Raw genomic sequence first — 27,872 nt, forward strand, 5'->3', positions numbered from 1 at the left:
ATCCATAGAAATCCCATTAGTCAGGACATGGTTGGTAGGTACTTACACATGGCAAAAACCCTATCTTACTTCTCCTACACATCAGCGCTAAGGGAGAGAAAATTCTGAACCTTGTTGTAATCTTTGTGGTCTTACAAGTCAGCTACACCACCACCCCATGCAGCCAATAGAGGGAGAGGATTCTTATGGCAGGTGACTCCATTGGTTCAGCAGTTTTTCATGACAAAATAAGTGCACCAATTGCCCTTGTCATGCGTTTTGGATGGTCAAAAGAAATCTGATTACTTGTGTGTACACTCAAACCATTTCAGCCTTGTAACCTATACACCTATAGGAGAAATAAGCCCTGTACTTGTGTCATAAGGTGGCAGATTGCATGTTGCGTTAGTGGTCAAAATAAAAAGCGCATCAACTTTGCACACTAGTGGGCATGTGAGAGGAGAGTAAGAGGGTTTAACTCTTCTGAATCTTGTAGCTTTAAAACAACACTCAAACCCTATTCTTTCATCACCCAAACGTTGCATGGAGAGAAAAGAGGGACCTTGTTAAATTTCCTCAGCCGTGACCATCAAAGAAGAGAGAACTCAAATTCATCATCAATCCCAAATTTGTTCCATCACCCAAACCGTGATTTCCTAGTAGAGGTAGCACCCAGGAAAAATTCAGAATACATTTTTTGTTCTCACCTTCTTGACCGTAGACACTTGGAGAAGATTCTAAGAGTAATCAAGAAAATTATACTCTTCGCTTACCTTTCCCTTGTAACCGTGGAGTCATAAAGAAGCCAACACTACTAAGCTTTGATCATCTCTTCGGTTTTCACTAGTGCTTCTTCAAGAGGTAGGCACTAAAATTCCCTTTATTCTTTTTGCGTAAACCGTGAGGCATTATAGAAAGAAGGCTTTTCTCTGTACGTTTCTAGGTTCTGCCTTTATACACCCTGGAGTCATAACTTAAAAAGCTCTAGATATAAACCTAAGAATGATTCTAAAAATTAATAAGTGGTACTGTTGCATGTTATATATATGTATCTAGAATTTCTTTAAGCAAAGTTATGTGGACAACACTTTATACTCTCTTTAGCGCACCAAATAGGGTTAGTAAGCCTTAGGATAATCTATCCTCTTGACAAAGGGTTGCTGTACATATGGTTTCTACCCTCCTTTGTGGCTGAAAAAAAAAAGAACGTTGTTGTTTACCCATTGTCCACTGTTTCACTGAAAACAATTCTGGGCAACATGATATCTTTGTATTTTTTTATTTTATTTATTTACGTTGCTGGAAAATATTTTTAGACAGCTTACTATACCTGTTGTAGCGCACAATTAGGAGATAATGGATTGAAAATATTTTAGGCCTTGAGAATAATGAAAACCGAACCTATATTAGAGGTAAGTGATAGGATTTGTCTCTAAAGTAATGAAATATAGGGCTGCTGCATTTTATTTAATTAAAGTTAGAAAAATTTTGTAGATGAAGCATGAAAATTGATTCTGCCCTAGTGGAGTTGTTAAAAGAATTGCTCACTGTTGAAAGTGTACAAGGGTTGAATTAAAATCAATACTAAATTTATTGAAAAAAGAACCTTAAGGCCGAATGCCTTAGGAATTATTAAGTTGGGAATTTGATGAATAAATTGAATAGACACTGATTTATTATGCTGTAAATCAGGTACGAAAAATCCTTGAGAAGTTGGACTATCTCACTGCTTATTGGTAAATTAAATTTCGACGTACGAGGTATGTGTAGGCGGTATTACCTAATGTGACTATTGGCTAGTGTATGGAATTGTGATGTGTTGCTCACATTTGTTCTATGAATGTTATGATGATGATGAGCCAATGGTAAGAATATGAAAGGATGATATGATATATGCATGCATTTTACATCATAAGACATTTTTCTGTTGGGTGCGATTGCATAACATGGCATGTATACTTGATTCATGACATCTTGAATATATATATATTTGTATTGAGGACATGTGACTGAGCATGCATCATATAGGCATGCCTGGTACCAGGAGAGGGGACACTTGGCTTCAGTCCGCATAGGTTCCACAGTGGGATTCACCTTCATGGGAGCCATTAGGAATACCCACTGTGATGCTATGCGCACGACGGTGCTATGAGCGTAAAGGAAAAAGGGCGTTATATACGCGTTATGATATATGATGAAAAGGATTAAATTTTTGATGTGACTATTTATGATTTTGTGCCTAGTTAATACTGTTGCATTTGGTTTTGTTGCCACACTACTGGGTTTATTCTCACCCCTTTGGGGCTGCAATTTTTAAATTGCAGGAGGACGTAAAAGCATTTGAGGACTTGGATGTTGAACTCTGTTATATTTTTGTTGCTGTCTGGATTTATTCACTGTTGACTGTTTTAAGCTTGGGATGACTGTATTATGTGGTACTTGATGATTTTTGGATGACTGTAAAACTATGATTTATTCCTGCTTTAAGTCTTTTTATGAACAGCGGCTGCTTTAAGAAATCTGAAATGTTTTGCGAAAAGGGACTTTCTTAACGGTTATCAAATGCTGAATTTTTAACGATTTACGGACAACTTACGAGTTATGTTTCGAGGGGAAAATGAACTCCGATTTACTATTATTTTATATGCACGCGAATCCCCAAGCGTCTACTTTCGGATTTCGTTAACTGTACAAAAATATTTTGAGAACTCGATTTTATATTAAAATTCAAAGGAATACGGCTTTCTTAAATTTCCACCATTTTTATCAGCAAAACATTTTAAACTCTTTCCATCAAAATTTTTCTTAGACTCAGCTTTCCACAACAATCTCTCAAAGATCTTTTTTTTGAAAAAGTTTTTATCCGTTTCCGCAACTCTAATAACGATTAGCAAACGACTCTCTTGGATGCATACAAGAGAGGGTGTTACATCAATCTTGTTGGGATCCACTGCAACTCCATCTGCTGAAATCACATGCCCCAGAAACTTGACTGATTTGAGCCAAAACTCACACTTATAAGGTTTAGCATAAAGCTTTTTCTCCTTCAGCACTTGCAGAACTATCCTCAGATGCTTCGCATGCTCCTCCTCAATCTTGGAGTAGATCAGAATATTATCAATGAAGACAATCACAAACTGATCCAGATATGGCTGGAAAATCCTGTTCATGTAATCCATGAACACTGCCGGCGCATTTGTGAGTCCAAACGGAATCACTAAATACTCAAAATGACCGTATCTCGAACGAAACGCGGTCTTCGGGACATCCTCCGGCTTCACCCGAATCTGATGGTATCCGGACCGGAGATCAATCTTGGAATACACACAAGCACCCCTGAGCTGATCCAACAGATCATCAATCTGAGGAAGGGGATACTTGTTCTTGATTGTCACCTTGTTCAACTGCCTGTAGTCGGTGCACAATCGCATTGTCCCGTCCTTCTTCTTCACAAAGATAACCGGTGCTCCCCAAGGAGACACACTCGGTCTAATGAAATCTTTCGCTGAAAGATCCTCAATATGCTTCTTAAGCTCAGCCAACTCCGGTGGCGACATCCGATAAGGAGCTAAAGAAATCGGCCCCACACCGGGCAACAAGTCAATGGAGAACTCTATCTCCCGATGTGGCGGAAACTCGGGAATCTCCTCAGGAAACACCTCAAGGAACTCCCCTACCACAGGAATGCCAGTGATATCCTCATGTGTCCCACTCACGAAACCACCCAACATGACATAACCCAATGCCCCTTCTCGCAGCGCTCTCCTGGCCTGCAGCAGTGAAATGTATGGTGAGGAACTAGCAGTGGAATCACAAGGAGACATCACCACGCGCTTTGCACAGCAATCAATCAATGCACAGTTTCTAGACAACCAATCCATGCCCAGAATAATCTCAAGGTTGGCCATCGGAAACCCTATCAGATCTACTGAGAACTCACGGCCATCCCACTGAAACGCTACATCGCGATGTACAGTGGTAGAATCACAAATATCTCCGGTGGCGGTAGTCACCCGCAACGGTGGAGCAAGCACAGCACTGGGCAACTCAAGCCCCAAAGCAATCGGGGTAGCAATAAACGAATGAGTAGCCCCGGAATCAAAGATAGCATCGACAAAAGAATCACCAATAGACACAGTACCTCTGACAAGGTTCGGAGCGCGGTCCGACTGCTGCCTATCTAGTGTATACACTCTACCAACAGAAGGTGGCACTGCAGGTGCCGAAGAAGATGCCATCGGAACCATCTGCAAAGGAACTGCCTGAACAGCTGCAGCTCTCGCCGTCAACGACGGACAATCTCTAGAGAAGTGGCCCTCCTTGCCACACTTGAAGCACAGCAACTGCCCCGTAGCACAGCGTCCCACATGCTCCTTCCCACATCCCGAACATCTCGGAGTGGTAGGAGGCCTAGCAGAACTCCCCTGATGTGAAACAGCTCTCTTGAACTGACCAAACGTCTGCCTAGTCGCTAACTGCTTTCCCTTGCTCTTATCAGCAAACCTCTTGTCCTTCCAAGAAGTAGGAGCAGGAGTGGAACCACTTGTTCCCTTGCCCTCCTCAACCTTGGCCCTCTTGGCCTTGCTTGCCACGCAAACATCCTCGATGTCCTTACACTGCTGAACCAGTGTACCAAAGTCCCTCGAAGCAGCACCAGCAAGATACTCAGCAATCACCTCACTAAGTCCCCTGCGGAACTTAGCTGCCAGAAATAACGGAGTAGGAGGAACCATCCAGAAGTGTGCAAACTTCACTAGCTCATTAAACTTAGCCAGGTACTCATCAACAGACATTGAGCCCTGTACCAAACGATCAAACTCTCCCTGCTTCCTCTCCTGCGCATCATAGGGAAAGTATCGGCCCAGAAAGCACTCCTCAAAGAATGGTCACGTCATGACACGACCCTGCCTCTCAAAAGCACGAGAGGTGTGCGTCCACCACTCATGGGCATCGCCCTCCAGCATGTAGGTCGAGAACATCAGCTTATGTGGGTCTGTACACTACATGACCCGAAAAATCTTGTCCAGCGACTCTAGCCATCTCGCAACAGCAATAGGATCCAAAGACCCCTCAAACACAGGTGGCTTATGCTTCCTGAAAGCATTCAGCCGGCGATCGATCACATCCCGATCCTCAGCAGTCCCCACAAGGGGCTCCCCCGTCTCAACGGCATGAGTAGCACTGCCGATGTGACTATGGCTCTCCTCCTGAAAACTAGGTGGAGGCGGTGGCGGTGGTGGCGGTGGTGGTGGAGCCTGGCCAATAGCAGGACCAGCTCTCATCTCCTCCAACATGACTCTCATCATCGTCATGTTCGCCATCCTGTTCGCCTCGAGGACTTCCTCAGTGGTCCTCCGGTTCGCTTCATGAACCTCAGCTGCGGCTATCCGGTTCGCCTCGCGAACAGCTTCCATCATTGCCGCGTTGGCCACTTTAGCGGCCTCCTGATCAGCTAACCTAGCGGCTGCATCTCAGCCAATGCAGTCAGGATAAGATCGGATTGAACCTCAGAAGTCTCTCGTGTTCTCCCGGACCATACCATGACTCTGCACAAGTTACGCAAATTATGAGTTGATCAGGCCCACGCAATGTGATCACATATACATCATCATAATAAAATTCGACGGAGTAAACACAAAGACAGACACAACCAAACAACCTAGCAATTGCAATACATACAGGCTTTTACCTCGAACCATTGCTCTGATACCATAAATGTAACACCTCGTATACATGCGGTAATGTTATCATAATATCGTATTAAGCTGCGCTTAATTAAAATGCGGAATTACTTTTTCTTTTCAATTATAATGCCATTAACATTACCAACTTGCTTAATAATCAATTAATAAAACATCGCCTGTATGTAATTGCAATAAAACAGCTAACTGAAATACCTCATAACATAGATAATAAAAGTGTGGCTCTAGTCACGGAACTACAACAACGTAGACCGGAGCATCTAACAGTTTACACAACTCCAAACTACAAGTACTAACAGAAAGTGTCATGGACAATCCCCATGCTCACTCAAATAAGGCAACATGCCCAACATCAATCTCAACAACAACATAATTATAAAAGGCATAAAACATAATCAGCGCCAATATCCAGTCATGCTAACAAATAAGCAGAAACAACATAATCAGCTAAGCTCCGGCCTCCTGCCGCCTGAGGCATCAGTACCCATACTACCTGATCCTGAAATAAGCATTCCCCAAACGTGGGGTAAGATCTCTAATCTAGAAATCTCAGTAAGTCAGTGAGTCCTCAAGGATCTTCCACCCCAAGCTCACTTACATGTGCAATATAAGTTCAAAAATAGTTTATCATTTATCATTTCTAAAACAATGCAATGCAGCAGATAATCATGTCATGTGTGTCAATACTAATCTACTAGCCAGAGACAGTGCAAGTATACGTCTATCACCTACACACCGTGCAAGTACCACTTGCATTTACCCCGGTACACCGTCTTGTATGGCGCTACATACTCAGGCTTCCCGTCAAGATGAAACAACACATGCATATTAAAAGCCATTACATGTAAAGTTCAATCAACATATCAAATATCCAAAAGCATGTACACAGCATGCATAAACCATACCCCCATGGGACATGGTGGAAACACAACATGGCTAAACCGAGGACACGAAAGCTTACCTTGCAAGCTAACTCCAAAAGCCAAGAGTCCACAGCTCAAAGTCCAAACACAGCAGATTCACAATCTGTTATGGACCAATACTATATCAATAATAATGCAACACAAGCATATAACTTAAAGACAACGCCTCTCCTTACGTTTTACGTCTTAAGGCTCCATACCAAGCCATAAGTCCTTAATCACAACGATTCTGACTTAGTTCATTAATTAAAGAAGTTCAACTTCATCAATCTAGGGTCCACAAACCCCCAATAGCCTACTGTACACACAGCACGGCTAATGTTCTAAGAAATCCCGGAATATCCGGATATTCCTCGGGACCATATCCGGATATGCAATATCTGGATATCTCACTGTACATATCCGCATATGCCATATCCGGATATCCAGAATCCCATATCCGGATATCTATTATCCGGATACACAAAACCCATATCCGAATATCACATATCCGGATATTCATCGGGCACATATCCGGATATTTCACAACAGAATGCAGAAAATGCATTTCGTGAAGATATCCATCCAAGGTTGGGTTTTTACCGATTTAAAGCACCTAAACATGCATTTCTAGGTGTGTTCAACATTACCCAACAACAAGTTATCATCTTTAAGCCTTAACATGCATCAAGCTTTCATTTTTAAGCATTAAACTCATGATCAAAGGTGACAAGGCTTACCAAAGCTCAAACTCAGAAAAAGGGTGCTCTTGGAGCTCACACAACAGCTCCAAGGTTCTGTCTCTCACAGAACACGAAAATACACACCAAGGAGGGTCCTTTCTTCACAAAGGTTGCTCATTGGAGTTCCAACAACTCAAGGAAGAAGCTCACACACTCCCACAAGGCAGTCCAGACTCCAAACAGCTTCCACACAGCCACCACACTCAGGAAAAGAGCTCATTTCACACTCACAATGATCTCTCCCACTCACCCAAGGTACAAAGTGAAGAGAAAAGGAGGAAGAGAGGTCACAAAGCTCACAAAATGGTGGTAAAACAATGTAACAGTGGAACCAGCAGCTGACCAGCCCCTCATCCAAGTAGAGAAACTGTTTTCTAGGGTTTTGTGCCCTTAATAAGGGTATATATAGCCCACTTAAAGATTAACACATAGTATTAACTTTAATTGCTACGCTTAGCATTTTAATCCCAAACTTTGGATTATGAAACTACATAATTTTCTAAGATTTATCATATTTTTCTTACAATTTTCTAAGCACTTTTCCGGTACGCGCTTTTCCGAGCCAGTACCGATTTTTAGCATCAGTTCTCATTATTTGGACTTGAAACTCGTTTTACAAGTCCTACATATCATTCTAGTAATTAATATGCACTTATATTAATTTTCCGAGATAATTTTTCGGCACGCATTTATACCGACTAGCAGAACCGGTATCTGCACTTTTCTTCCGAAAGCAACTTTCAGCATTATTACTCGCTTACTATAATTATTAAAGCCTCATAATAATTATTAGGGTCAATTATGGAATCATTTCCTAATTTTGCATAATTAATTAATTAAATACCTTAATTAACGGTGCGGGTTCTTACATTTATCATCATGATCTTGACGTTGACAGATGGTCAAGGTGGCTTGAAGCAAAAAAAACAAAGCTGGCTTTGTCCCCTTGGTCATAGTCATCTTCTTAGATTTCTTTATCTTAACCTTGGGTTTTCTTTTAGCTCTTACTAGATGAGGATTCTTGAGTCTTGTTCTTCCACCTCCTTTGTCTTCAACCAATTATGCCTGTAAATCTAAGGGGAAGAATGTAAGTGATAGAGAATTACTTGTAAAAGAAAGTATACTTACATGGTCTCCATCGACCTTGGGAATGACCCCATCTTTTTTCTCATCTATAATTACATCTATAGTGGCAAAAATTGGTTCTTTAAGATGGTGAGAAATAGCAGGGTCCTCATCCATATCAATAACTGCAAAATTGCTCACCATTTCTGCGATTCTGGAAAATATACTGAACCAATTGCTCTCAAATTTTTTATACAGAAAACTAGACACCTTCAACTTTAATTCGATACATCATGAGCCTAATTTGAGTAAGAAATGAGGGAGAAAAAATTCGTGGAAGATGCAACCACGTACAGCCCCTGCACATGGCCTTCCTGGGCAGTCTCCACTCAATCAAATCTATAGAATTCTACACATCTTCAAATGGTACCAAATTTTGACACCACATAGCTGACATCTCAAGCTTCAAAATGATGTATGGAAAATCCCTATAGGACGTCTGTGGAGGGAGATATAATCTTCCAAATTTAGCCTAAAAACTGATCATTTAACCAAATTGTGTTTAATTAGCACATCCTAATTAGGTTTAGTTGGAAACCCTAAGTGAACATAAATTTAGGGTTTTTAATTTATTTATATTCCTTATGTAATTCCACATCCTCAGTTATGCATTAGTTGGTTTACTTCACTAATTACATGATTAATGGTCCTAAACCCTAATTAGGTCAAATTTTAGGGTTTTAAGAGTTAATTAATCAATTATGCTTAATCTACCTCACTTAATCCCTTCATTAGTGTCCTAATTAAGTCTTAGAACCATTTTAAAATATCAAACCCTAATATATATCTGTATGGCTGATTTGTATAGTCATAACATTAAGGTTTTTACCTTTCTTTTTAACACACTTTCATGGTTTAATTAAGTCCTTTATGTCTTTAGTCCCCAAAGGTGTCATCTTTATTAATTTTAACCATTAAAACCTAATATTAATGAAGAGGGCATAATCAAAGCATGGGGGTTTTAGAGTTCTTATTCATCCACATCAAGAACAACTCACACACAAGCCAAAGGTGACACTTTTTCTTACAAGTCTTCATCTTTCTTGAGTTTTAGACTTCCACCAACACATTTAACCATCAACACCCCAGTTTTAATAATTTACAACATCATTATCAACATATAATCATTATGGCCGAATGGAAAGTGGGAGGAAGAAGGGTTTGGAGTCATATTTTTCATGGATTCAAGCCTTACTTCTCCAAGATGGCTCTTTTAGTTCAAGCTCCAACCTTTACTTGCCAACAATCCTTCAGTTTTCTTAAGAAGGCTTACGATGGGCAAGTCACTTGTAAAAACTAAAATTGTTATTTGGGCCTTCGGTGCCATTGCCAGAGCCTCGAAGGGAGGGTTAACAATTTTACCAAAGTTGAATATAATTAACCATTGTTTAATTTCAACATTATCCTTAGAATCCAAGCATTGCCGATGATGGGTCGTACAATACTTTACTAAAATTTTGAAATTATTAAGATTTAATCTAGGGAAATCCGATTATCCTTATTCGATGGGGCTTCAACGATAATCATTTCACTAATAAACCCCAAATGGAGCCCACAAGTATTAAAATTAATTAATTAATTTTAAAACTTTCACTCGTTCAATATTTTTAATGAGAATTTTCACAAGCTTTGTTAAATGTAAAAATTCATTGTTTAATTTCAAAATTGTCTTTAATAATTTAGTATTGCCGACGTCGGGCCGTACAATACTTTACTAAAATTTTGAAATTATTAAGACCCAATAAATTCCAATCATGCTTATCCATCGGGGCATCACATGATTATTTTATTGATAGGCCCACAAGGCGCTTGGAGGTTAAATTAATTTCTTAATTTAAATCTTCTCCCATGATTATTTAGGCCCAATCTAATAAAATCCAATCATGTTTATCTGATGGGGCTTCACATGATTATTTTATTAATGGTCCTATGATGCGATTGGAGGTTAAATTAATTTCTTAATTTAAATCTCCTCACATTCAACATAAGCAATTTTTTTTTCAATTTCACAAAATTGTTTAATTTCAAAAAATTTACTTAGCATCCAAGCATTGCCAACGATGAGTCGTACGATACTTTACTAAATTTGTGAAATCATTAAGGTCCTAAAATCTGGTCATGATAGACAGTGTGTGCTTTACGCATGACCATTTTAGATTCTGTTTCAAGCCCATAGGTTCAACTCATTTGCTCCTTCTTTCTAGTCCATAGGTTCTGTTTCAAGCCCCTTTATGGTAACCATGGGCCCAAAAGCCCAAAATACCAAACTTTGGCAAGAAACCCTAAGTCGACTTTAAGGAACCCTAGGCATCACATCCACTACGTCGTCATGCTAACTCATCTCAGTAGGAAACTCTAAGGGAAGGACTGTTGTGAAGAGACAAACATAATGCCGCCGGAACCACCTGAAACCGGCCAGCCACGCACCTCCACGCACCAGATATTTACCGACAAGTGAGGCCCACACGCGGCCACTCCAGGCAGCTACATGAGGGCGCATCTGGTGTCCTTTCCAGCCGTTCCGACCACTTTCTTCTTATGCTTTGTCTTCTTTCACGCCATGTGGTTGGTTTCTCATATCGGCCATCGAGAAGTCACGAACACGTCAAAACAGTGACGAATGTCTTTGTATTCGGCTTCTCTTGGATCTTCTTTTTATTAAAATTTTGTAATACGTAAAAAAATACAAAAATTGAAATAAAAATCAAAGAGGAAACCTAATCATATGAGATTAGCCTCCTTGTTACAACCCAAGAAAATACATTCAAATATCTACCATGGGTTAAAGTCAAAAACCAAATAAAGCATTGATTTTTAATGAAAAGAATTATAAGGATATACATGTAAAATTCATACCAATAAACATAGAACCCTAGGTGTCATATTTCAAAAGCAAAACTAATTACATGAAAATTATAAATCAAAACTAGATCCACATCCAAACACGCAATCCGGCTCTAATACCAATTTTTGAGCAATTGGATCTGCGGAAGTGTTTTAGACCATTGTGGTTTGGGATGCAAACGAATCATCATCATTTTACTGATTTACCTCTTGATGTGCAAAATCTCCCCATGTACGATTCATCTTCATGAACTGCTCACCTCAGCGCCACAGCACGAACAAACTTCCTTGAGGCTGGACAGTGGCAGATCTTCCAGACTATCTCTCGAAAGGGAAGGGGAAGTATGTGGGCACTTTTCAGATCTAAGCTTACCTCTTATGTTCAATGACCTAGAAGGATAATGACTTAAATGGCAGCATTTATAAGGGTTCCAAGAAACCCTAGCCCTAAGCTCATTGGGCTCTTATCATACTCTTAACTCATTTGGGCTTTAGTAAAAGAGCACAAACCCAACATAATTAACTTCATATTCAACTGATCAAGAGGGATAAGAAAAGTAAAGATCTCACCCAAGTTAGATGCTTCAATGATGAAAATCAAAAACTTTTGGTAAGAGATACAGAGATAAAAGAAAGGTGGATGAACTACTTTAACAAGCTTTTAAATGGGGAAGGAGATAAAAACGAGGTGAACTTGGTGGACGCGTATGATGATTCGAATAGAAGATTTGTGCGCAGAATCAAAGCACATGAAGTTAAGGAGGCTTTAAAGAAGATGAAGACTAGTAAAGCTTTGGACCTGATGGTGTCCCTGTTGAAGTGTGGAGAGGCCTGAGGGATGTGGCAATAAAATTACTGACCAATCTTTTCAATAAGATTCTTCAAACAAATAAGATGTCTGATGTATGGAGGAAAAGTATGCTTGTGCCTATTTACAAAAACAAAAGAGATATTCAAAATTGTGATAACTATACATGCATTAAACTTATGAGTCATACTATGAAGTTGTGGGAGAGAGTTATTGAACATCGCTTGAGGAGATAGACCAAGGTCTCTGTAAATCAATTTGGGTTTATACCAAGAAGATGTGGAAGCCATTTTCTTGATGCGACAATTAATGGAAAGATATCGAGAAAAGAAGAAAGACTTACATATGGTGTTTATAGATCTTGAGAAGGCATACGATAAGGTTCCAAGAAAATTTTTATGGTGGTTTCTTGAGAAGAAAAAAGCACCATCAAAGTATGTAGAAGCAATCAAGGATATGTATAACGGTGCTACTACATGTGTGAAACATTGTAATGGAACATCAAGTTATTTTTCTATCACGGTAGGTGTACACAAAGGTTCTGCTCTAAGTCCTTATCTTTTTGGCTTAGTTATGGATAAACTAACAAAAGATATTCAGAGAAAGTGACATGGTGTATGCTTTTTGCATATGATATTGTGCTTATTGGTGAGGCGAAGGCTGTTGTTAATAGAAAGCTAGAGTTGTGGAAAAGTACGTTGGAGTCTAAAGGATTTACGTTAAGCCGCAACAAGACTGAATATATGAAGTGAGAGTTTTCTCTAGCAAGAGACAGAGATCAAGATTTTGTGCATTTGCTTGGACAAGAGGCACCCAAGAAAGATGCTTTTAGATATCTAGTATCAATTTTGTAAAAATGTGGAGAAATCGATGAGGATGTAAATAATATAATCAGGGCAGAGTGGATGAAATGGTGTGGTGCATCTGGGTTTTTGTGTGACAGCAAAATTCTCCTTAGGCTAAAAGAGAAATTCTATAGAACAACAATAAGACAAATGTTAGAAAGAGCTTAGCACATAGGCAACATAAGCATAAAACGGGAGTAGCGAAAATGAGGATGTTAAGATGGATGTGTGGTTGTATAAAGATGGATAAGATAAGAAATGAATATTTTCGACGAAATGTAGGAGTGGTACTGGTGGCTGAATAGACGAGAGAACATATATTGAGGTGGTTTGGGCACGTAATAAGAAGGCCTCTAGATGCTCCTATAAGAACAAAAGTTTGCTACTAAGAACTTGATACAAAGAGAGATAGAGGTAGATCAAAACTTACTTGGGAAAAGGTAATAAAACAAGACTTAATGGAGTGGGATATAGATTGATGGACGGTGTACATTAGGACGGATTGGAGAAAAACTATAAACATGATGGAGGGTTAAACTCGTTTTTATTCCTATATTCCAGATGGTTTCTTTCTAGTCTTTTTCCTCTTTATCTCTCTCTATTTCTTTCTTCCTTCCTTTTTTTCTTTTATTTCATTTTTCCGTTCAATCTTTTCTCTTATTTATTTATTTACTTATTTATGTGTTCTTTTTTTTTCTTTTTTTCACTATATTCTTTTTTTTTCTTACTTTCTTATTCTTTTTTGTCCTCCTAAGCATCTTTATTTTTATTTTTATTTATTTTTTCTTTTTATGGATATATATATATATATATATATATATATATATTCAAATTTTATTTTTTATCTTTTTCTCAAAAAATTTGTACATTTCATTTGAGTTCATCTACCACCGATCCCAACTAGTTTGGGATAAAAGTGTTGCTAGTGTTGATATTATTACTTAATTAAAATTTTATAGGAACTAAAATGAGACACATTTACAAGCCAACTGCTTTTATCATTTTCCTATAATATTTTATGAGTTTTATATTTCTCATGTTACATGAAATGAACCTCCTTATGCCATAGAGACAAAAATCACGTAAGACCATATGTTAAAAAAGTCGTGTGGAACTCATGTTGATGCAAAAATCAAAGTGTGTAAAAAAAAAAATTCTCATGTTAAATGAAAAATATAAAACTCATATTTTAGAACAAAATGTACATTAGCAAATAATGTTTTACAAGTTTAAAATGGTGATGACTTACCATGTTTAATTTTCCAAATAATATTCCAAAACTACACACGGAAGTGTTTAACTTCAACGATGCAGAGATCAAGCAATAGGCATTTAGGATATTTTTCAGGGAATATATTATTCATATGCTCTTATAATTTAACCTCCAATATATCAACTGCATGAAGGGGATCTTGCTAATGTTGAAGAGGCATTTCACCTTACTCCACAAGACTTCATCTATTTTTGCTCAACAAAAGCCAAACAAAGCAAACATGAAAAGAACTCTACTATTTTCACGGGTTTGTATGAAAAGCAACTAATACATATATTGGACACTAATTATTAGGACATAAAATATATTCCAATTATGATGCATAATAAAACAAAGAAAAAAAAGTGTTCTGGTTTCCTTTGTTTGTGGGGAGAAATGGGAGGGGGGGTAAGAACTCCTAAATAAGTGTTACTGGTAATTAGTAACATAAATGTACAAAAATTGCACCCTTCACAGTAGAATACACAAGCCATGTAATGTTGGAAATAACAGACAAGCATAACTAGTTTCTTTGCTCAATGCCCTCCCGGATTCCTATTCCATGACAAATATGAGGGATCTCCAAGTTGCCTGCAAAGACATATTAAGATAGGTTGGGAAGTAATAACAATAATTCAAATTTTTCATTGCAAGTCGCTGTTGAAATATATGCTAATTTTAATAATCCAATAAACTACTTTACAAAATCCAACAGATCTAAATTTTGAATTGTGCGATGGACAGAATCAGAGAAATAGATGGACAAAAACACCCATCATGTACAAAAAATCCTGTCAACGCATTTAAAACAATCTCACCACTATTTTTCCTATAGACGTTCTAACCAAAGCTTTTTAATCACTATTCTGTAAATTATATACCCTAAAGAACAATAAAGGGAGCTTCTTCTTTTTTTCCTTTTTGAACAACTTTAGAAGTCCTAGTAGGAAATAATCTTTTCTACATTTATCCTTCTGCATATGTAAGCTCACGGGTCTCGAATCCGAGAAACAGTCTCTTTGTATATATGCAGGGGTAAATTGCGTACAAGAATTACCCTCAACCCACCCTCGCTGGTCAGGATTTAATGGAAAGTGTTTTTTTTAATCCTTCAACATATGTCCAAGAAGAAAACTCTCAATCTCTCACAGCAGAAAAGATGTCATAAATACACAACAAATTTGCCAACACACTTTACACACAAGTCGCTCAAACATTATGTAGGTTCTAAACAAATTGACTAATATATTCAATGCTGATTTCAGAGTTAGAAAAGGGAGATGCGGATGAAATTAAATCCCAACCAACGGCATACTCCATATAGGTGAGAAGTCACAGAACCAAGAATTTAAGTTAGAAAAGGGAGATGCGGATGAAATTAAATCCCAACTAACAGCATACTCTATGTATGGAACAAATGAATGCGTCCAACACCATTTTTGGTCAAACAAATATGTAAGAAATCATACAGAATAAGAAAGCCCATGCAAGCTACCCCATGAATTGCCCTGCTACAAAAGGAACTTTAATGGTGGAAAACAATAGAGGATTTCAAGTATTTACCTTGGCTTGACAAAATATACAATGGTAAAAGCCATAGCCAAAAAGAAGCATAGTCCTCCAACAGTGAGATAAGCAATGCCAAGGAAGTCATTCTTCCCACCAAGCCAGCTAGTAGTTGACAGTACAAGCTTTTTCTTGCCACTAAAACTGTATGTGTTGTAGTTATTTTTCAGTGTTACGCTTATTTTATCACCTTCATTCAGATCCACCTCTATCTTTCCGTACATCTTCCTAAAAGTTGGCAACGCAGCAGTCCGCATCCAGACAATAAGATCCTCCTGCTCACTCAACTGTGCCATAAAACATCCAAAAAGGTGAGCAATATATCTCATTAGATGCAAGCCATTAATTGAGAATACTCAGACTAATCACAAGATGAACAAAAGAAGATACTGGAAATAATTGAAAATTTGAAATGAAAGATGTATGTGAAATACTGGAATAATTTGCCGTGTGAAACTGAAAAGTCATTACTATATGTACAATGTGAATACAAATAAATGTAGTAACAACAACATTAATAACAAGAACAGCAGCAGCAACAAGAATTAAACCCACACATGCAAGATTAACACAAAAGCATATAAAAGGGTAAACAAAGGCTAAATTAAGACTGAATTAACAAAAACAACATCTAATTACATTGGTGAACCATGCAATGAAAGATAATTATACATGAAGATAGATGCTTAACTTATCCAAAACAAGAGGTCATATAAATACTCACCGGTATGGATTCATTTAGAGATGCACCACCTTTTATAGAACTATTCTGGAAGTTTTTAGGGAAAACATCTTTGCCAAATTTGTGCTCCCTATCACTCTTCCAGGAGATGCCTTTTTTGTTCACTGTCAAATTTTTGTTGTCACGGGAGAAGCTGTATGTGTCATTGAATAAACTCCAAGCTATAAGACCACAAGGTACAATTGGTTTTCCGTTGGCAATATCTTCAGGCTTACACGTACTTGTTGAGCTCTCATCACTAGTATCCCTCAATTGCTCATCACTTCGGCTTTTAACATACCTAAATTATAGAAAAGCACCATGATTATAAGAATATAAACAATCACACATAATGAAAAATATGCATTAGATTTGTAAAGAACCAATTCAACTCAAAAGCTTAAGCTGGTGGATTAAGGCTTTTTAATAGTTTATACCATTCTCTAACACGCCCCCTCACACAATAGCCACTAGGCTTGAAGGGTGGACAATGCACAGGCCCACCTACCTATACTAAGAAAATTTCACAAGAGAAAGTAGGGGGCAGTGAGGATCGAACCCATGACACTGAGGCTCTAATACCATGTAAAGAACCAATTCAACCCAAAAGCTTAAGTTGGTGGATGAAGGCTTTTTAATAGTTTATACTATTCTCTGACAAGATTCAACTGCAAATTACCCGAATAGTAAGTACATGGTAGAAGTTTGTGTATGTCTCCATAAATTACATCCCATATAAATAATTTATTATCTGTTATCTCTGACAATTCTCTAAAGTTCTAGGAGTTAGATAATTGAATCAAAGTTACAACTCTAAATATTTATAATAATCAACTGCAAATTACCCGAATAGTAAGTACATGGTAGAAGTTTGTGTATGTCTCCATAAATTACATCCCATATAAATAATTTATTATCTGTTATCTCTGACAATTCTCTAAAGTTCTAGGAGTTAGATAATTGAATCAAAGTTACAACTCTAAATATTTATAATAATAAGTGTGTTACCTCATAAAATATTTTTGCCAGTTTAGATGATAGCCTGTAAATGAACTTCATGCCAGTTGTCAAATCATTTATTTCACTGCTTACTTTCATTCATTCTAACTTTATTCTGTACATATAAACTTTTATTTCTTAAAACCAAGGGAAACAGATACATGACTCTGACTTAATATGCTCTGACTGTACTGAAATTACCATTATATTACTGTTAAGCAAAAGTATGACATGTATTACAACTGTACCAAAATGCCATCCATACAATTTGTCAAAGTGACTTGTGTTAGACCACCCATCATTAGAGTTTACTCTAGGAGGGGGAACAGAGGAACCCAGTCTACACAGACACCACAAAACGTGACTGACCGAGAAGTGGGAAAAGAAGTTACACGCAGCATGGATAGAAGGGAGAAGCAAAAGGAGAAGGTTAAGCAAGAATTGAGAAGTAAGTGAGAGAGGGAGATCCATGGCCACCCAAAAGCCAGTTATTATCGTTCCCCATTTCTTATTTTTATTTTTCACTTTTGTTCTCTGACTCTGTAATTTCTTCCTACCCCAGTATTGTAATAGAACTGAATCACTGGTGGATACAAGCTTCTGCACTTTTTTTTTCGTTTCTATCTTGAGTTACTAGTTCCGGTAGTTGAGTAGAAAATAGTCAAAAACAAAAATAGGTGCCAGCAATAAGCAATGCTGAATATAATGGTCTCAATAACTGTTAAAGGATTTAAAGCAAGGCAATGTTTAATTTTTAAAATAATTGAGACAAATGACAATGGCTGGAGCACAACCATCACCTTTGATGTAGAATTCTTGAAAAAAAAATATATCGAAATGCAATGTAACCGTGTATGTGGAACTTTTCACCCGACATCAATTACCACACTTTTGACAAAATATAAAGAGTAATTAAAAATGGAAAATCGCGCCACTATCCAGGATTATTTAATTACTATGATATAGAGCAAAACTGAAAAATTAGCTTTATATTGGCTATAAAAAATATCATTAGACTGTTAAAAGATTTAAGTGAATAAGCTTGACGGAATCTTTCTAAACAAAAAAGGGGTAATAAAACCAGCAGCTTCTTTGCAGTCCCCCTCCATTAATTGTCAAGAACTGAAGAAAGGACCAGGAGATACTTATTCTTAAAACCACATTTTTCCCTCACATTCTAAATGTGAAATTGAAACAGATAAAAAGAATGTGTGATGCACGAGAAAAAAAGGGGTTACTACATACCGGCGATGATTCTGGTAGAAGTTGTCAAGCTGATAGTAGACATAAATAGGTGACTTCATATGCTTTTCCACCTTTTTTTAAGAGCAAAATTTAAGAAAAGATAAGATTTGTCACACTGTCAACTCCTTTCATCATCAATTATGAGAACCAAGTTAATAGAAAATTCATGGTTAAACAAAATAGTTAAACGGGTGTCAAGGATACTAACATTTAGCATTAGGTTGCATGTTTTATCTGCAGAACTCTTAATGTAAGCTACCTTGTCTGTAACATTTTCTGGTATGCACATTGACTCATACCCACGAACGATTTCAACAACCTGGCAGATACAAGAAAATGAAAGTAGTATTCAACATTATATACAAGTGTAAGCATAAATTCAATACATTATAGCACTCAGGCATACATTTCTTGAAGCAATCAGTGAGGCAACTCCAATAGGAACGAATACAACACTGACAAGCAAGAACGCTGAAATAACCTGCATGGAAAGACTTAAACTAAGTACATGTTGAACCACCATACTTGTAGATGCACGTAGGTACATTAGCAATCATGAGCAACGAATTCAAAAAGGTAGTAGATAGTGTTACCGCTCGTGGTGTAAGAATCGGCTTGCACGCTGGAAGTTCTTGCTGTGTAAACTTTGAATCTGAAAGGCATTAAATTTTCAAACAATGAGAACTCTTATCAGTTAAGTTTTTGTGAGCCAACAAACAAAAAGAAATAAAAGCAATTGTTGTTAAATCGGACATTTTTTTATTTGTTTATTTACTTATTTATTTATTTATTCTAGCTTATTTATTTTTCTTTCTTGCTCATCGAACCCTGACCCCAACTAGTTTGGGATAAAGGTAATGATATATTGATTTTGTTAAATCAGCACATACTATCCAACTACATAGAACTCTTTCATTAGGTCAACAAACAACCAATATGTCTGTCCAATGCTTTTTAACACAAATACCAACTCTCAAAAGATAAAAATGAAGTGTATATTTGATTTCATAAATAGTTATATCTTCATGAAATAGAACTCAAGCAACAGGTACCTCTATCTAGGTATTATTATACACTAAATACTAACACAGATAAACCATCACACACACAAAAAGACATGATAGATCAGAAAAATTTCCTTCCCAACATGCACTAAAGTCAACCCCAAAAAGAAAGAAATTTCATATATAAACCAAAAAAATTCAACAAAAAAGAAAAAATGGGTCACTGAAATTTGAGCTCAAAAGGCCAAAGAAAACTACGATAGATCAGAGAGATAAAGAGGGCATTACACTTAGGTCGCTTGTTATTTCTTCTTGCAGCTGTGGAATCAGCGGATCCAGCACCCGCTGCGCTCGAAGACGCCATTTTCCGAATCGGAATCGGTCAAAGACTTGACCTTTTCGATCTCGGAACCTTTGGATTCGCGTTGACAATGATGATTGAAAGTCAAAATTGAAACCCTCGAAAATTGAGAGAGAAAAAGGGGAAATTAGGGGTAGTGGGTGTGTGAGTGTGTGATTGCAGAAGAAAGAGAGCAAAACGGGTGTTATGTTTGGTCTCTCTCTCTCTCTCTCTCTCTCTCTCTCTAACCCTGCTATGGAATGGAAGAAGGAATGAGAGAGAAACAAAGAAGAAGAAGCTCAAGAAGGTGCCACCCACAAAGAGTCAAACAATAACAACAATGCTGATATTGGTTAAGACCTCTGAATAAAATTCTTTGTTTATTGTTAAACATGCGTAGAATATTCGAACAACTAATTAGAGTTATTGTTAATTTTATTGTAGGATTGATTATATTGATTTAATGGTTATATTTATTTTCATCTTTTATATGGTTGTAATTTTTTATATATAATACTTTATATTTATTTTCACTTTGTATGGTTATGATTTCTCATATTTAATATTTTCACATTAAATACGCAAAATCATAACTATACAAAGATGAAAATAAATATAATTGTTAGATCAACATAATCAATCTAAGGGTGAAATTAATTGATAGTAACCCTAATTGATTGTTACAATCGATGTTGTAAAAATCGAACCGAACCGGCCTGGTCGACCCGGAACCCGGTGAGCCGGTCATTTGACCTGTCCGATTATCACATTGAATCGGCCAACCCGATGCAACCCGGTCGATTTTGGTGAAAATTGATGACCCGACCAATAAACCGGTAACCTCGCCCGGTATTTTAAAAAAAAATTCCAAAAAAAATCATAATTGATATATTTGAGTGATCTATTACTTTTTAACTTACACAAATTATGTACCTACAATACTAATATTATCTCAGTTATGTACTATGCAAAGATTTTTGATTTGATTTATAATTAGAGATATCGTTTAATGAATCTGAAACACCAATATCACTTGATTTATAATTAGAGATATCGTTTAATGAATCTGAAACACCAATATCACAAGCATTATATGTTTGTTTGATCCTTTATTGAACAATGATATATAATTTATTATTTTTTATATTAAAACATTTAGAATTTATATTAGTTTTTTAGCTATTTGAGTATGTTTATAATATTTAAAAATAAATTATAGATTTCATATAATCACCGGGTCATACAGTTCAACCAGTGATCTGGTACCTCGACTGGATCAATGACCGGACTGGTTTTAATAACATTGGTTACAATATCCTACCCCTAAACATAATTACCCTATTCTTCAACATGATTTGTAATTTTGTAGTATCTTAATTCTCAAATTATTTTATTTAATATTTTTACTTAAACTCCTAATAATTTTGTTACAGCCTAATTTATCAAAAAAAATTCTGTCAAGGTTAATCTCAATTAATGGAAATGAAATGACTGCTTCACTTTGTTTTCGGTAGTGCTTAACTAGTTAAATTATCATGCATTTCACGGACTTTTTAAATTTAATATTTGTTTATTATTTAATAAACATATATTTAGTATATATTAATTAGTAATTTTAAGAAATATTTATAACAAAATATTTAATTGATAATTTTTTAATAACAATTTCTTAATGCTAAATAAATTAAAATAAACATATTTATAATCTTATAAAATTTAATAAGAAAAGCTCATTTAAAAATTAATAATTGTATGACTTAATTTTTATTATTCGTTTTTGATAATATTTAAGGAAAAATTGTTCGTACATTTAAAGGATGGTCATTTTAGTTAAAATTAGTATTTTTTATTTAAAATTTGAATTAAAAATATCAATTTTCTCTTCATAATTTTCATTGTGTACTTTTTTCTCTTACTTAAAAAGACATAATTCTATGTCTTTTAAAAGGACAAATATTAAATCCAATATTTAAATATATTTTTAACTTTATATGCATATAAGTCATTATGTTTATTTTGATATATCATACTAGTTTTTTGGGACATGTTTGGACATAGTATAGGATAAGGCCTGATAGAATAAGACATGATTGTATAAGACCTGATTAAATTTTAATATTATCCAGCGTTTGGCATGATATTGTATAAGATAATATATTATATAAGATAATAATATCATAAAATGTTTGGTAATACACTGTATAATATTAGATAGGTTAAAAATAAGTATTTTTGTCAAAAATACATTTTAATAATGAATTTACATAATTCTTCCAAATATATTAGTTGATATTAATTTTTTTATAGAAATATGGTGATCAATGTGTCCAAAAAATATATTAATTTTTATAAAAATAAAAATCTCCAATATTTTTAAAAATTATATATTAAAATTTTTTTTATTTTAATATACTAATATTAAAATAATATATTAATTTTTGAGAATTGCATTGGTTAATACATCAACCATTTATCAGGCATAATCCTACCCTCCTAGACCTGATTAAGTTATACATCATTTTGATGTATAAAGGGATCATGTTGTATAAGCTTATATTATATGATGGTCACACCAAACAACTATAAATGTCGTAACGTATAGTATAAGCTTATATTATCATGTTTTATACATCACACCAAACATGCTCTTAGGACATAAGATGTGGGATGTGTTTTAAAAAGTTTTAAGATAAAATATAAATTGAACCAAATAATCATAAGAATATGTAAAGAATATAAGAAATAAATAAGAATAGAGATGATATATCAAAAAAAAATTAAGAATAAAGATGAATAGATAAATTTAATCATAATGGTTACTCCATTTTCTTAAGCCAAAAACCATCTCAAGATTACAATAAAATATTTGTTTTGATTTTGTGATAAGTTTTTATTACGGTGTAGCCTCTCAACATCTTATAATCAAAATTTTCAATATGGTAAAGCTTCGGATTTTTTATCCACCTACCCCGAATTAATTAAAAAATAATCTTTTTACCCCTGCTCCAAAATTTTATACCAATTTTCTCTTGTTTAATCGTTAACCCGTTATCGATACAAGAAAAGCGTAATCGATTAAATAATCGTCTGCATTGTTTAATTGATTACAAAGAAGGGTTTTATAAGAGTTATGTGATAAGAAAAGTGATTTTGTAATGTTATAGAGATTCGTTTTGCGTGCCGTAATTTTCTTTTTTTCTTTAAAAAGTATGGACCCCTCAAAATGTTGTGTGTGTAGGAAAGTTTGTTGTGTCATGTTAAATAACAAATGCAAATCCCTACAAAGAAACATATAATCGATTACATGTCGGTGGAAATGGCGAGGGAGAGGACAGAGAAGAGAGCTGAGGAAGAAAAAAAAAAGCAAAGGCAGCTTCATCTGAAGATTCTCTCTTTTTCTTTCTTCTTATAATTTGTCTCTCATTTCATTTCTTTCTTTCTCCTTGTGATATATAGCAATTCTCACATTTCATTCACCATCATTATCTCCTCAAGCAAATGCACCTTCCTGGTAGTATGAATTCATAGTAATGTTTTTTTTTTTTGGAAATTACAGAGTAGAGCATACCCTAACTAGCTATTCTGGGTCTCTCAGTACCCAAACTATCTTTAATCACTAGAGCCATACAGCCATGCGGGGGAGAGGGGTTAATAACCATATCCTTCTTCATCATTAAGGCTTGATGAGCCAACCAATCAGCCACCAAATTGCCTTCACGAAGAGTGTGGTTCAGTTTCCAGTTCCAGTTTCTGTTTAAGAGATCTTTTATTTTGCTTCCAATAAGAGCCAAAGGGTGATCCATCAAGACTTCCTGATCAATGAACTCCAGCACCTTAGTTGAATCCCCTTCCAGAATAATGTTTGTAAATCCTCTATCCCAGGCAAGAGTCAACCCAGTTAGACAGCTCCACAACTCAACTCTAAAGGATTTGCCTTGGCCAAGGTTTTTGGAGAAGCCCAAAATCCAGTCACCTTTGCTATCTCTTATTACACCTCCACAACCAGATTTTAAGCCGCCTTTAGAGCTAGCCCCATCCACATTGATCTTCAACTAGCCTGAAGGATGAGGATGCCATTTAACCATCTTAACTGTTCTTGGCTTCTGAACAAGACCCCCTGCTGAAAGGGAGATATTTGTTGTTATGCAATTCTCATAGTGGCACATAGTGCTTCGAATGCTCGACTGGATGTTAGGCAGCACCCCATTGAAGACAAAATTATTCCTCTCTTTCCATAGGTTCCAGCAACATATACCAAAAAGGAGAGACCAGTCCCTGGTTCTAGGGCCATGTTTAACTGTCTTTATATTGTCTTCTATCCACTCTCTCAATGGTTTAGCAAAGAAATGATGCCACTGACTGGGTTCAACCTGAGCTCTCCACACTTTTTGAGACCAGATGCAATCTCTAATGGCGTGAAGAGAGCTCTTAGGGTGATCCAAGCACCGAGGGCAGAGGTTGGAATTTGCAAAGTGCCTGATGAACCTTCTTTGGTTTGTCATCAAGTCACCCCCCATCAATAACGAAAGGAAAGTTTGTATTCTGCTAGGACCTTTCCAATTCCAGATAATCTTCCAATTGAGGTTAGGTTGGGTAACATAAGGGTTCTTTAGTAAGTTGTAAGCTGATTTAACAGTAAAGCAGCCATCATTTGAGTCACCCCAGCACACTCGGTCATCTCCCAAATCCTTAATTGCTGGCATCATGCTCTCTATAAGTCTCCCTACTTCCGGACTGATCACATTTCCTATTTTTTGCCAATCCCAAGTTCCATCCAATTTTCACATAATCAGAGACTTTAACCTGCAGGAGATTATCCAGAAGATCTTCCTGAATTTTTCCTTTCAGGCTGCCAATGTTTGGGATCCAAGGGTCATGCCAAAACCTTTTTTTTTCCATTACCTATCATGATGTTGGAGTTTGCCATTACCTCAGGCCAGACCTTCACCACACCTCTCCACAAGTTTGAAGCATTCGAGAAGGTTTTAGCCACAGGAAGGAGTTCATCACCAATTTGATACTTGTTTTTCATAACCTTGACCCAAAGGGCCTCCTTTTTTGTAAGTAATCCAAAGCTGATTTTCATCAGAAAGGCTTTGTTTACATCCCTCAGAGATTTAAAACCTAGACCACCAGTCTCTTTCGGGGTACACACTCTATTCCAAGCCACGTGGTGAGGACTTCTGTCATTGCTGCCTAAATTCCACACGAAGCTCTGAGACAATTTATCAATCTCATCACAAGAGCCTACTGGCATGAGATTGGTTTGCATGGCATACATAGGTAAGGCTGAAAGAACTGATTGAGCAAGAACATTTCTCCCAGCTAGGGATAACGTTCTTCTTTTCCAAGATCCCAACTTTCGGTTGACTCTCTCCATGATGTAGCTGAAGCTGCCTTTAGTAACTCTTTTTTGGTGGAGATTGATCCCTAGGTACTTTTCCCAGGTCGCTAGTTAGACCAAAGCCCAACTCATTACTTAATTCCAAAGCATGGTTATGGTTGACGTTTCTTGACATAAGCACCCTAGTCTTCTCCACACTAATACTTTGCCCAGAATTGTTGCAAAAACACTGGAGAATCTGCTTTATAATCTTGGCTTGTTTCAGTGAGGCTTCTCCAAACAAAAGTAGGTCATCAGCAAAAAAGTGGTGAGAAATAGGTGGCCCGTTCTTCCTCAAGGTAATTGGTCTCCATTCTTTCTCCTCCACAGCCAGGCTAATTAAATGAGCTAGCCTCTCAATGCACATAACAAAGATATACGGGGAGAGGGGGTCCCCTTGCCTTACTCCTCTGGAAGGTTTGAACTCTATAATAGTAGCACCATTCCACAAAACATTCATTGAGCAGATGAGATACAACTCATAATAATGCTAATTAGGGGATCAGGAAGTCCGATGTCTTTAAGTGTGTCTTGGATAAAATCCCAGCCCAGTTTATCATAGGCTTTTTCTAGATCCACTTTGATGGCCATCCAGCTCTTTTTACCTTTTTTGGATCACCCAAGCAAGAACCTTTCTCTTCAAAGATCACACCTTGAAGCTCCCACCTTGAAGCTCCCACAACCAAGGAAAAGTCTCTCAACACTCACACAGAGAAACTCAGCCCTCAAACCCTTCCCAACAGTGGCACAAACTCATAAACAAGGTCCTCTCACTCACACAAGGTAGCTCACACCAAGATATGTTGATCAAGAGAAGGAACAATGATCAAAGGTGGTGTCTTTGGTGAGAAAATGAAGAAGGAAGAGAGTGACAAGGTGGCTGGTCACAAGGCTTCAGAAATTCCAACAATGGAGGCACAGAATAGACCTAGGATCATGTGCCACTAGGTATATATAGTCACTTAAGTCTTAATCGCACTGTATTAGCGCTAAATGCTACGCTTAGCATTTTAATCCCAAACTTTGGAATCTGAACCTACTCATTTTTCTAAGATTTATCATATTTTTATTTTATTTTTCGCAGCACCTTTCCGGTACACGCATTTCCATAGACAGTATCAGTTCTGGCATCAGTTCTCATTATTTTAACTTGAAACTTGAAATCACAGTCCTACATATCATTCTAGGAATATTCATGCACTTATTTTAATTTTCCGAGATACTTCATCGGTACGCATTTATACCGAGTAGCAGAACCGGTATCTGCACTTTTCGTCTGAAAAGCGACTTTCAGTATTATTACTCACTTACTATAATTATTTAAGCCTCATAATAATTATTAGGGTCAATTATGGAATTATTTTCTAATTTCTCATAATTAATTAATTAACTTCCTTAATTAACGGTGTGAGTTCTTACACAAAACAATAACAGAGAAACAAGGAAATTTGGCCTGAATAATAAGATTTTTCATATATTCATGGAAATAAGAGACAATTTCAACTTAAGACAGTGAACAGAGTCACGATTACAGAGAAACCTGAATTACAATGAACTGGAAAAATGCAACAATAGTAAAGAAAATAAAGGATAGTTGTCAGACAATTGGAGAGGCCTCATTCTTTCCCAAGGTTGCAATTCTAACAATATTCCATATGATCCTCTCATTCCATGCCTTTCCTACTTATTTCCCATCTTCTCTCTCCAACCCTTTTATATTCAGCACCTACAACAGAACAATTCCCTCCTAACAAATTGCATGTTGACTTGGCAGGGCTCACTTGGGCCTTATACCTCTTACGCGAGTAGACTTTGTGGGTTGGGCCTATATCAATACTCCCCCTCTTTTAAGCTCCTTGTCCTCTAGGTGCTGTCTAGTCAAGTAAGATCTCCCCATGGGTCCTGTAACACCCCGTATATATCCGGTAATGTTATCATACTATCGTATTAAGCAGCGCTTAATTAAAAATGCGGAATATCTTTTTCTTTTCAATTATGATGTCATTATCATTACCAACTTGCTTATTAATCAATTAATAAAACATCGCCTGTATGCAATTGCAATAAAATAGCTAACTGAAAATACCTCATAACATAGATAATATAAGTGTGGCTCTAGTCACGGAACTACAACAACGTAGACTGGACCATCTAACAGTTTATACAACTCCAATCTAAAAGTACTAACATAAAGTGTCATGGACAATCCCCATGCTCACTCAGATAAGACAACACGCCCAACATCAGTCTCAACAACCACATAATCATAAATAGCGGAAAACATAAACAACATCCATATCCAGTCATGGCAGCAATACAACATAATATCCTCAACTAAGCTCTGGCCTCCTGCCGCCAGAGGCATCAGTCACCAAACTACCGGAACCTGAAATAAGCAATCCCCAAACGTGGGG

At 36.6% G+C, this 27,872-nt stretch overlaps 1 protein-coding gene across 2 annotated transcripts; it reads right to left on the reverse strand.

Moving 5' to 3' along the window:
• Positions 1 to 14,436: 14,436 nt before the first annotated feature.
• Positions 14,437 to 20,403, reverse strand: LOC133292398 (ALA-interacting subunit 3-like). Of its 2 annotated transcripts, none has more exons than XM_061490798.1 (8): positions 20,024 to 20,403; positions 19,325 to 19,383; positions 19,138 to 19,212; positions 18,991 to 19,050; positions 18,732 to 18,802; positions 16,491 to 16,788; positions 15,764 to 16,053; positions 14,437 to 14,791 (listed from the first exon to the last, which is right to left on the reverse strand). In XM_061490798.1, the coding sequence occupies exons 1-8, from the start codon at positions 20,097 to 20,099 to the stop codon at positions 14,737 to 14,739; spliced, it is 984 nt and encodes a 327-aa protein (XP_061346782.1). In that variant the 5' UTR covers positions 20,100 to 20,403; the 3' UTR covers positions 14,437 to 14,736. The 2 variants fall into 2 exon arrangements, with proteins under 2 accessions (XP_061346782.1, XP_061346781.1); XM_061490797.1 differs by having other exon boundaries at positions 18,940 to 19,050.
• Positions 20,404 to 27,872: the final 7,469 nt, after the last annotated feature.

This window comes from Gastrolobium bilobum, unplaced genomic scaffold (assembly GCF_033153095.1).
Source record: "Gastrolobium bilobum isolate Gb01-03AN ecotype WA unplaced genomic scaffold, APGP_CSIRO_Gbil_v1 utg7036, whole genome shotgun sequence".
NCBI lineage: Eukaryota > Viridiplantae > Streptophyta > Magnoliopsida > Fabales > Fabaceae > Gastrolobium > Gastrolobium bilobum.